The following is a 12,260-nucleotide window of genomic DNA, read 5'->3' as shown; positions in this document are numbered from 1 at the left end:
GTTTTGACTTTTTTTTTCCTTGTGAAAATGTGTTTTATAATGAAGTGAAAATGTTGAAATTCCACTATTTCTGCCATGTTTATTATTATGAGCAGTGCTGTCTGTTTCAGGCAGACTTTTATGAATTAATTGAGTTAGTCTTCACTCATCTTTTGTGGCCTTGTAAGTGAATTCCTTCAGAATACTTTTTTTTTTCTTTTTGAGTCACACCCGGCGATGCACAGGAGTTACTCCTGGTTCATGCACTCAGGAACTACTCCTGGCAGTGCTCAGGGGACCACATGGGATGCTGGGCATCAAACCTAGGTTGGCTGCGTGCAAGGCAAATGCCCTCCCGCTGTGCTATTGCTCCAGCCCCTAAAAATACTTTTAAAGATGAAATTTTATCTTTGCACTTTTGGTATGTCACTATTACAATTGTTTTACTTTTCATGCAAGGAAAGGCAACGATAAGAATTGTTCGGGATAATAGGGGCTGGAGAGAGCACAGCGGGTAGGGCGTTTGCCTTGCACACGGCTGACCCAGGTTCGATTCCCAGCATCCCATATGGTCCCCTGAGCACCGCCAGGAGTAACTCCTGAGTGCAAAGCCAGGAGTAACCCCGTGCATCGCCGGGTGTGACCCCCCCCCCCAAAAAAAAAAGAATTGTTAGGGATAATGATTAATCCTTTAGTTTTAATAATATTGCACTGTAACCAGCTCTTGGGGGAAAAAGCCACAGTAATAAAGCCACTTCCATTTGTGTCACATGCTAAATTCAGATATGCCAAACTATCAGGAAAAAAGTTAGAATGGCAGCGTAGTATGTCCATACTATAGTATGTCCATGCTCATTATAATATGTACACGCTCAAAATATAGTATGGACATGCTCATAATTTATAATAAACCTGTTTCTTTGATAATATAAAGTTTTAGGTATTTCAATCAACTTATTTCATTATATATTTGAAGCAGTCTTTATGAATTTATTTAGAGAAATACGATTTTCTCCCTGAAATGCACCCAGAATTTTATTCAGCTTGTAAATTTTTTAGGGGCCACCCCAGTGGTCATAAGGAACCACCAAGTCCATACCCAGCTTTACTGGGGTTGGAGGGGAACGTGTGGTGCCAGGAATTAAACTCAGGCCCTTGCACGTGCTCTGCATGTACTCTACCACTTGAACAAGTTCAGCCTTCGAGTTTAAACTTAGAACTGTTTTCCCTTCAAAAAGATATTCTGAACTGAAATTTTTATTCTACCACATTACTACACAGTGTTGAGGCTAATGACATTAAATAAATGATAGCGTGTAGATGTATATATGCATTGTTAGGCACATGTATGAAGTAGGAAGTTTTGATACCATTAAGTACTTTTATTGGAAAGAGCATAACTAATTTAAAATATGCATACAAATAAAACTAAAACCTAGAGTAATGTATACCAGAATGTTAGTAAGCATCTGTCTCTGGGTACTGAGATCATCTCTGGCTTCAAATTCTCTCCTCTGGGTTCTTCTCTTTTTTTCCTGTTTTTAAATAAAGTTATATTTAAAATATGAATAACTTCATATTCATTAATGCGTACCAGGAAATTCTGTTAAGAATATATCTAATGTGCTATTTGAAAAGTGGGTATCATAAGTACTTTTGGTTGCCCAGTTTGCTGTATCTCCATATCCTATTAAAAAAATTCATCTTGGGGACTGGAGAGATAGTACAGTGTGTTGGGCACTTACTTTGCTTGCGGCTTTCTTGGGTTTGATCCCCAGTACTGCTTGGTCCCCTGAGCACCGCCAGGAGTAATCCCTGGTGCAGAGCCAGGTGTACGCCCTGGGCACCCGTGGCTGTGGCCTAAAACCAGATAGAAGCGGGGTAAGGCACTTGCCTTGCACGCACACACTCCGAATATGGCTCCTGAGCGCTGGCAGGAGTGAATCTTGATGAGCACAGCGGCAGAAATGAGCTCTGAGCACAGCTGGGTACACCCTCAAGTCCCCCTCTTCCCCACGAATGTTTTAAGGTGTATCTATTCTAGGTAGGATTCTGAAAGGAATTGAGAAATTAAGAGAAAAGGAAATTAACATAATAAATTCCAAAATTGGCACTATGCCGTTTTCCTTCCACATACTGATAGAGATGCATTCCAGTAAGTACAAGGTTTATTTAGCGTTAGATAATTTATTATAATAAATACATTTTCTTTATTTATTGTTTTTAGGCAACACCTGGCTGTGCTTAGGGCTTACTCTTGGCTCCACACTCAGGAATCATTCCTGGGGGCTTAGGGGACCATATGGAGTATTTAGGATCAAACACGAGTTAGCTACATGCAAGGCAAGACCCTTGTACTATCATTCTGGACCCTGATTTAAAAATATTTGTGTTAAAAAATTTTAATTAGCAAGTTATTTTATGGCTGTAGATTTTAGTATTTTTAAACATTATATTGACTACTCGGTAGCTTCCGGGCTCTTCGAGAGGGATAGAGGAATCAAACCTGGGTCGGCTGCATGCAAGGCAAATGCCCTACCCGCTGTACTATCACTCAGCTCCCCGTGGCGTATTCGATATGCCAAAAACAGTAACAACAAGTCTCACAATGGAGACGTTACTGGTGCCCGCTTGAGCAAATCGATGAACAACGGGATGACAGTACTACAGTGCATATTGACTACTAAAGACTGACTACTATTTTAGTATTTTTAAATATTGACTACTACAGACTGTAGTTTGTACTATAAAAAAACTATAGTAAGTATTGTCTTTTTATGTAAATACAATTTATAATTGAACATACACACTAAAAACAACTGGTTTCTGGTACTGTTTTACTAAACACTTTATTACTAAATTGAAATTTTTTAAAAATGGCATTTGCTTTTTGTATTTCTGTTCTAGGTGCAGATGAATCGGAATTCATCTAGTAAGTTTGATATTTAAGTTGGTTACCTTATATATTAAATTTTATTGGGCAGTTTACTAAGTCAGTAATAGTTTTGATATGTAGAGAAATAAATGCTCTTTTCTTGTGAGCCTTAAGGACAGACTAGAAGGATACTTTCATTAAATTGAAAACAACTGATTAGGGTATTTCTTTTAGCTTTGAGGCATGCTTTAAACACTAATACACTGATTTTCAAAAATCAGTACAGCCAAAGTATAACTTCTGATTAAGATTGTCCAGCTGTTCAGCTGCATTTCATAACTTTACCTCGTGTGTAGTAAGGTATTTTACGATGAGTAAAATTTGGCTTATTTTTTAAGTCATGTCACAAAGAACAGTTTCTTTGGTAGGGTTTAAGAATAACAAGTCTCACCGGGGAAGAAAAGTTGACATGGCCCAATGAAGAACTGAAATTTTGTGAATACCTTAAAATCTCTAACATCAGTCTTAAGTAAAATTCTAGTATAATTTAAAAGACCCATTGAGTTCATTATAAATACCAAACTAAAAGTAGACTTTTACCTTTATAGCAGAAATTAAATAGTTTTATGATAGGGAATGTGAAGAAAAAGAGTAGGTAGAGGATTACAGAGTTAAAGGAGACGAGGGTAAAAGCAGAAAGATAGAAAATGGAACAATCCATCCCTGGAGGCCAGACAGCCAGGTGGGATCACGTATGTAAATGGGTATACGATACACTACATATTTTGCTGTAGTTGCTTATATTGATGCATTTCATGTTCATTGGTTATTGCCAGCTGTTAAAAAAAACCATTGAGATGCAAGGAAAAGTGCTCATGAACCACCCTGATTTTTGTATTAGTGATGCTACTCACCTGTCTATCAGTTGCTTATGCAATAATTCACATTACAAATTCAAAAGATAGCAAAACATACTATTTTATAAAGACAGTGTTGTTTCAGGTTAAAAAATTTGAATTTTCAGAGTCGGAGTGATAGTACAGTGGGCAGCTGACACGGGTTTGGTCCTCAGGATCCCATTTGGTTCCGCAAGCACTGCCAGGAGTAATTCCTGAGTGCAGAGCCAGGAGTAACCCCTGAGTATCGCTGGGTGTAACCATCCCCCCAATTTCTTATTTAATTTTCACAATCAAGATGTCACTTCAGAGTTAATAGTTTCAGAAAATAAAATAGTGTAATTAGAACTTGAAAAATGAGTCACGAATGATTTTTGAGTCATCAGTTAAAAAATTTCTTGAGTAATACTTAAGCATTTCTAATAAGTTCAGAAATTTCAGCCCATATTTTTTTCTCTTCTAAACAGCAGTTTTATATTAATGATTATCATGGTTTAATTTTCTTAAGTCATGTCTTAACGTGTTAGAAGAAGTAAAAATAATATTCCACTATTTTAATATTCTTAAATAAGATAACTTACTGAGAGCTTGTTTCTCCTTTTCTTCATAATTTGTTATAGAATTTAAAATTCGTTCATAGTAATGTGATATATATGGCATTTACATTAAAATTTTATTACTGAAATTGTAAATACTTTCTTAATTTTTAATTAGGTGAAGAGTTAACAAAATCAAGACATTCTGCTATACCTAATGAGTAAGTTCCACATATACCTTTCTAACAAATTAATTGGTTAAAAACAAGAGGTGCTGGTCAGATCATGCACTTCAGGATCTAGCAGTTAGACATCTGTTTGTGGCTTTGGTTTTGGACTACAGTTAGCAGTAGCCACTAGTAGTAGTGCTTGGGACTTCTGTTATACTAGGAATGGACCCCAGGATTCCTGCATACAAAGTGTTCACCTTAGCCTCTGAACTATCTCTCCAGACCTGGACCAGACACCTTAAAGGGATATGAGTGAAATGGAGAAAAAAAAATTTGTGTGATGATTTTATTAAAGAATCGGAGAGGTTAGTGGGGAAAGTCCTTAGTTTTGCAGTCTTTGGTTCAGTCTTTTGACACTAGAATTTTGAATTTTTGTCCATGCATTTGCATCCCAGTCATATAAAGGCATGCTTGCTTCACCATTTACTGCACTGTTTTCTTTCACCTGGGAGAGAAAGTCTGTCCACGCATGATCAACCGTCATTGGCTCTTTGAAGTTTATCATGTGGCTTGGGCTTAATGCACTTTTCTGTATCCGAGAACTCCCCCTTTGTATATGTATGGCCATATAACATTTCTGTTTTATTTCATTCCACTAAAGAAACATTCTGACCAAGCTTCAGGCCAAGCTGAATCAGAAACCTGGCACTGTTACAGAATTAAATAGTTGTGTGTCCTCTGGCACCTCATTCAGTCTGTGTTGCTTGCCTGCCTCTCTGCCTGCCTCCCTTCTTCCCTCCCACCCTCCCTCCCTCCTTCCGGGATGCTCAGGGGTGACTCCTGGCTCTGTACTCAGGAACTACTTCTGGTCGTGCACAGGGGACTGTATGGGATGCTGGGGGTTGAACCTGGGTTGACCACGTGCAAGGCAAACACCTTCCCTGCTGGAGCTCTACTATTGTACTATTGCTCCAACCCCTTGTACTGCTTTTCATTTGTAAAACTCAAGTCATTATCCCAATTCTATCAGTTTCTGGAAGAGTTTGAGCTTTATAACGTGTTGAATTTACATGATGTTAGTGTAGGTTTTGCTTATAGCAGTTAACAAATACTTAACATGTATTGGCTAAGTATTGGCAGAATATCCAGTTGGTGTGTGTGTGTGTGTGTGTGTGTGTGTGTGTGTGTGTGTTTCCATGACAGGGCCAGAAGTTGAATCCTGGGTCTTTTACATGAGAGGCATTTGCTCTAGCATTGAACCATATCCCCACATCACCAGCTTTTCAGTCATATATGTTTAACTGTTAGAGTTCTATGAAATAAAAAGAAGTAACTACATTTTATGTTAATTAAGTACTCTTTTATTGAAATTCTCATTTTTTAAATGTTACATTTTTAAATGTTACTTTTATTGAAGTTCTCATTTTTAAAATTCTCATTTTTAAAATGTAGGAAAGGGACCAGTGATCTACTTGCTTGGGACCCCCTGTTTGGACCATCTCTTGACTCATCTTCAGCTTCATCATCAAGTAAATATATATAAACAACATATATATTGTTTGGGGGCTGTCACTAGCTTGGTGCTCTGAGGTCTGTGTGGGCTGGGATTGAACTTAGACTTCTACATGCAAGGCATGTGCTCTTGCCCTTTTAGCCATTTCCCTGGCCCCAGGGGAGACTCCCAAGCAGTACTCACAGATCTGGGGGCCGCTCCCGATGGTTCTCTTGCAGGTGGTTCAGTGAGAAACCTAACAGTGCTGAGGTGCTGCTGGATACTGGTACCGAAGGGTGCTGGTGGCCACTCAGGACTACACCTGGCTGTGCTTGGGGGACCATATGGTGCTAGGGATATCTGCTAAGCTCAGGAAAGTGAACCATGTGGTGCCAGGGATTGGTGGCATGCAAGATGTGCTCCTTGAACCCTTGGCTGTCTCTGGCCACATTCACATAGTTTAACATTGTACATCTTTATTTTTACTTATTTATTATTGGTTTGGTATCATACCTGACTGTGTCCAGGACTGACATCTGGCTCTGCGCTCAGTGGTCACTCCTGGCAGGCTCAGAGTACCATATAGCCTGCTGGGGATAGAATCCAGTCAGCTATGTGCAAGGCAAGCACTCTGGCCACTGTACTGTCTCTCCGGCCCTTTTTATTTTTGTTTATTTGTTTATATTTTTGAGTACTTGATTATTGTATAATTGAAGCCCAAGCACAAAAATTTGTAAGTGTACAACTGTACCTCATGGTGTTTCACTAATAAAAATTAAAAAAAGTGTCTGTCCAATGACAGCACAGCAGGTAGGGCATTTAGCTATTGCCCAGTGGCCAACCCAGGTTTGATCCCAGGCACCTTATATGGCCCCCCGAGTCCCGCCAGGAGCATAAAGCCAAAAGTAAGCCCTAAGCACTGCTGGGTGTGCCCCAAAATGAAAAAACAAAACAAAACAAAAAAAAGGAAGGAAAGAAATAATTTTTTAAAAAATGGAAGAAGGGAAAGAAAGAATGCGAGCTTCAATATAATTCTCACAGGGGCCAGAGCGATAGTACAGCAGGTAGGTTGTTTTCCTTGCACGCGGCTAACCCAAGTTCAATCTCCAGCATCCCATATGGTCACCAAGCCCACTAGGAGGAATCCCTGAGAGCAAATCCAGGAGCAACCCATGAGCACTGCTAGGTGCGGGTCGAAAAAAAAAAATAATAATATGACTCATCATGGTAGAAATTAATGAAGCTCAAAAATCAAGCTCCCAGAAGCGACCTCTTATTCTCTACTTCTCACTCTCAGAGAACCCGGCAGGCTACTGAGAGTATCATACCCGCCTCTATGCCTGACTAGGAACACCTATAAAGGTGGTTAGAGGCTGCCCCGAAAGCCTCCATTCGTCTCGGAGAGCCCGGCAAGCTACCAAGAGTATTCCGCCTGCACGGAGGAGCCTGACAAGCTACCTGTGGCATACTCGATATGTCAAAGACAGTAACAATGAATGGTCCTCATTCCCCTGACCCTGAAGGAGCCCCCTATATGCCATCGGGCTACACTTGCACGTGACAGGGACGAATGGAGACATTACTGGGCCCGCTCGAGCGAATTGAAGAACAACGGGGTGATAGTGATAGTGATAGTTTATGTTTTTAGTTTTTGAGCCACACTAGAGATCCTCAGAAGTTACTCCTGGCTCTGGCCTTGGGAATCATTCCTGGTGATACCCATGGGAACATAAAGGATGTTGGGGTTTGAACCTGGGTCAGCTACATGCAAGATAAGCACCTTACCCACTGTACTATCACTCTGGCCCAAATTTGCACATCTTTAATTGTATAGAACATAATTGAAATACACTTTTCCCGTTCATTTTTATTTATATTCTTCAGTCTCTGAATGGTAACCCCATATTTTCAAATCAGTCCTTTTAAAATCCATCAAAAGGATTTATGTGAAGATGATTTAAATATTTTGCTTCCATTCTTGACTTTATATGCTTCATTGAACTATTAATACATTCATGACATCTGATGATGTACACTTGAGCTTCATTAATTTCATTTCTACCATGATGAGTCATTATTATTATTATTATTATTAATTTTCGATCCACACCTAGCAGTGCTCATGGGTTGCTCCTGGCTTTACACTCAGGGATGGCTCCTGGTGGGCTTGGTGACTATATGGGGTGCCGGAGATTGAACTTGGAAGGAAAACAACCTACCTGCTGTACTATTGTTCTGGCACCTGTGAGAATTTTATTTATTTATTTATTTATTTATTGAATCACTGTGGGAAAAGTTACAAAGCTTTCAGGTCTGAGTCTCGGTCATGCAATGATCAAACACCTTCTCTTCACCAGTACTCATTTTTCACCACCAAGAACCCCAATATATTCCCCCTCCCACCCCTCCCAATGCCTGTGAGACAGATGAATTCTAATTAGCACTCTATCTACTTTGGCCCTCCCGTTGATCGTCGATTTGCTCGAGCGGGCCCAGTAACGTCTCGATTGGAGACTTTGTTGTTACTGTGTCTGGCATATCCAATACTCTCGGTAGCTTGGCACAATGGGTAGGGCGTCTGCCTTGCACGCAGCCAACATGGCCGACCCGAGTTCAATTCCTCCGCCCCTCTTGGAGAGCCCGGCAAGCTACCGAGAGTATTCGATATGCCAGACACAGTAACAACAAAGTCTCCAATGGAGACGTTACTGGGCCCGCTCGAGCAAATCGACGATCAACGGGAGGGCTTTTACTTTACTTTATCTACTTTGATTAGATTCGTTGTTTCAACAAAAGATGCACCATTGTTGTATAGAGTTTACACCCCAAAATCAGACCTGCTGAAAAGGCATTGTGAAATAATTTGTTTTCTACAGCTGATTACAAGAACCAAATGATACTATGCGGCTGCAATAGCGGCCATGCGATTTTGGATTTCTGATACATTACTTATTAGGCCTGGAAGTATTTCTGCCGAGAGCCAGATAATTATGAGATTGGTTTCTGTGGCTCTGGAGCCATGGCCGTGCCGGAGAGCTGCTTGTGGGGGGGCAACCCGAGACCTTGGTAGGGCGTGAAGAACGAGCCGGGAACGCCCCCCCCACCCCCCCACGAAGTTTCAGTTGCCCTGCCACCACCGGCTCATACCTGGCTTTCCAAAAAGCTCCAAGGCGGCTGCTATCTTGCTGTCCAGGGGGAAAAACGAATTATTTTTAATTAGAATATTGAAGCTCATATTATTTCTTTTCCTCCTTCCCTTTTTAAAAAATTATTTCTTTCCTTCCTTTTTTTTATCTGTCTGTTTGTTTTTTTCATTTTTGGGGCACACCCAGCAGTGCTCAGGGCTTACTTTTGGCTTTATGCTCCTGGTGGGACTCGGGGGCCCATATAAGGTGTCTGGGATCAAACCTGGGTTGGCCACTGGGCTATAGCCAAATGCCCTACCTGCTGTACTGTCATTGGACAGACACTTTTTTTTAAAATTTTTATTAGTGGAACACCATGAGGTACAGTTGTAGACTTACAAATTTTTGTGTTTCAATTATACAATGATCAAGTACCCATCCCTCCACCAGCGCCCATCCTCCCCCACCACGGGTCCCAGCATCCCTCCCACCCCCCATCGCCCCCTTCCCACCCTGCCTCTGTGGCAGGGCATTCCCTCTTGTTCTCTCTTTCTCCTTTTGGGTCCTGTGGTTTGCAAGAGAGGCATTGAGTGGCAATCATGTTTGGTCTATGGTCTACTTTCAGCATGCTTCTCCCATCCTGGGAGGATCCTCCCAACACCCTTTATTTGGCGTTCCCTTCTCTATCTGAGCTGCTTTTTCCTCTGGCATTTGCGGCTGGCCTCCAAGCCATGGAGTAAACCTCCTGGTACTTATCTGGGCTATTCTTGGGTGTTGGTCTCCTATTTTGTTACTTTATGTTCCCCAGATGAATGCAATCTTTCTATGTCTGGACAAACACTCTAAAAGTAAGTGTCTACCTTTAGAGCCCTAGGTGAATTCCCTGCTGTACTATCTCTCTGATCAGCCCTTCCTCCCTGCCCTTCCCCTCCCCTCCTTTCCTTTTTGGTCACACCCAGTGCTACTTGGGAACCATGCAGCTGCTGCCAAAGAACACACCTATGCCTTCTGCATGCAGACTGTTTTCTAGCCCTTTGAACCATCTGGCCAGCCCCTGAAGTTAGCCCAGTGGTGTAATGATTAGCATTCTGAACTTTGAGCTGTAAAATTGAAAATTAATCAATGACGATGCAACATAGTGAATGCCAAGGGCCAGGGAGATAGCTCAGAGGGCTGGACACACACCAGACCTGTGCCAGCCCCTGTGCTTGCTCCTGGCACGGCATGCCCACATCCCTCTGGGTGCAGCCAGGTAGCCTTGAGCACCAGTCAGTCAGCAGCCTCAGCTCTTGACCATCAGACTCGCACAGCAAGAGTGTTCGAGAGTGCTGAGAGTGGCCCCTGGGAACCCCCAACCCTTTTGAAGAAGGGAAAAAGTCATGTATAGTCAATGTGTAAGAGTTAGGAAAAGTTAAGATATGTGGACTCATACCAAAACTGATTTTAATGATTTGGGGAAATTGGTAGTGTACACATGAGGTAGTTCTCTAAATGATCCTTTAAAAAGTTAACAGCAGAAGCCAACTTAATTGCTAGTTTAATAAAAGTAAGTGTTTGCATTTATTTTGAGACGATCTGCTCAGTCAGAAAGTGGTAACTTCCTAGACTTGGCCTTAGTTGTTATCTGTGACATCGATATATTTTCAGTAAATAAAGACTTTATACCTTAAATTGGTTTATTTTCACCAGCTAATTTATTGGATTTAATTTTTATGTGTCTAAGTAATTAAAAAAGAATAAAAAATTTGATTATGTGTGCTAATTTATTGAAAATGAATGACTTTTAGGAATATTTTTGTTGGCTCAAAAAGAGCATATTTAATAGATTCTTAGTATTTCAATAAACATCTGTATGTTATTTTTAAAACCTCTGAGAGACAAGCTTTGAATTCTGCTTAATGGTAGGTTGTTTTTATGTAAGGATTATTGCATATTAATGATTTTCCTCAAACTTTTTTCCCCTCTTTCAGCCCGGCCCACAACTCCTCTTTCTCTAGGTACCATTGTCCCACCTCCAAGGCCCACTTCCAGACCAAAGCTCACTTCAAGCAAACTCATGGGGATTAATGAAATAGTATGTATGCAGGCATTGCTGTTTTTGTTTGATTATAGAAGGTGCAAGTGATATTTTTCTATCTGCCTCTTTATAATTAAATGCTTGGAAATTACCGCTCAGGTCTAAAAAATTTCCCCATTTGACACTTCCGCTACTCCTTTGTGTTTCCTTAGTGATTGTTTCTGTCACAGAGCGTTGTGACGAGGAAAGAGGTCTGGCACATTATGAAAATATCCCTGGGGCCAGAGAGAGTGCAGCGGGCAGGGCACTTACCTTGCACATGGTCGATTCAAGTGCAATCCCCAGAACCACATCTAATCCCCCAGGCCCTGCCAGGAGTGATACCTGAGCACAGAGACAGGAGTAAGCCCTGAGCATTGCAGGGTGTGGCCCCCAAACGAAAAAATAATAAAATAAAAATATCATTTTTTGTCCTTTGTTTCTTAATTAAGAAGTGACCTTTTTTTGTACTTCTGCCTAAAATAAAATATTAAGGAAGACATGGTGGCCTATTCTTAGACCTTAGAAGTGTGGTACCAGGGAGGCCTGGTGAACATCTGTTTCAGCTTTTCTTGTTTTTTGGCTTTGGACCATGCTGATGGTGGTCAGGGCATACTCCTGGCCCTGCACTAAGGGCTTACTCCTGGTGAGCTCGAAGTGTCCAGCTTTTGTTAATGACTGTACATTGTACACAGCTGGAAATGTACTATATTGGAATAAGTGAAAAAGCTTGAGCAGCCAGTGCTGAAATGATGACTTCTTTCTTTCACCCCCTGGTCCAGTGCATAGACTTCGTGGAAGTGAAATGGAAGGCCAGGTGTAAGCTATCAGGTGTCTTGAACCACATCCATACAGAACACCTCTGCTCGGAGTCTGGAAAGACAGGACAGTGTGTAGGGTGTTTGCCTTGCAGGCAGTTGACCCAGGTTCAATCCTTGGCCCCTCATATGGTCCCCTGAGGCCACCAAGAGTGATTCCTGAGTGCAGAGCCAGGAGTAAACCCTCTGCACTACTGGGTATCACCCAAAAACAAAACAAAACAAAGACACCTTTTCTAGATAGAACAGTCGGCACAAAGCATTTACCTCATCTGGGTACTTGGTAGAAAACCAATTTCTCTGATAAATTATT

At 41.2% G+C, this 12,260-nt stretch overlaps 1 protein-coding gene across 2 annotated transcripts in view; it reads left to right on the top strand.

Moving 5' to 3' along the window:
- FCHO2 (FCH and mu domain containing endocytic adaptor 2) overlaps positions 1 to 12,260 on the top strand; it is an 89,877-nt gene that overhangs the window by 51,113 nt on the left and 26,504 nt on the right. The window contains exons 14-17 of one of the 2 annotated variants that reach the window (XM_056112522.1): positions 2,887 to 2,911; positions 4,465 to 4,507; positions 5,909 to 5,980; positions 11,039 to 11,147. In XM_056112522.1, coding sequence (XP_055968497.1) covers positions 2,887 to 2,911; positions 4,465 to 4,507; positions 5,909 to 5,980; positions 11,039 to 11,147 — 249 coding nt within the window. Of the gene's footprint in view, positions 1 to 2,886; positions 2,912 to 4,464; positions 4,508 to 5,908; positions 5,986 to 11,038; positions 11,148 to 12,260 lie in introns of both variants that reach the window. The other variant, XM_056112521.1, reaches the window with a different exon arrangement.

Source organism: Sorex fumeus, unplaced genomic scaffold, assembly GCF_029834395.1.
Source record: "Sorex fumeus unplaced genomic scaffold, SorFum_2.1 ptg000018l, whole genome shotgun sequence".
In the NCBI taxonomy this organism is placed as follows: Eukaryota; Metazoa; Chordata; class Mammalia; order Eulipotyphla; family Soricidae; genus Sorex; species Sorex fumeus.
This window is presented reverse-complemented; position numbering and strand designations above follow the sequence as displayed.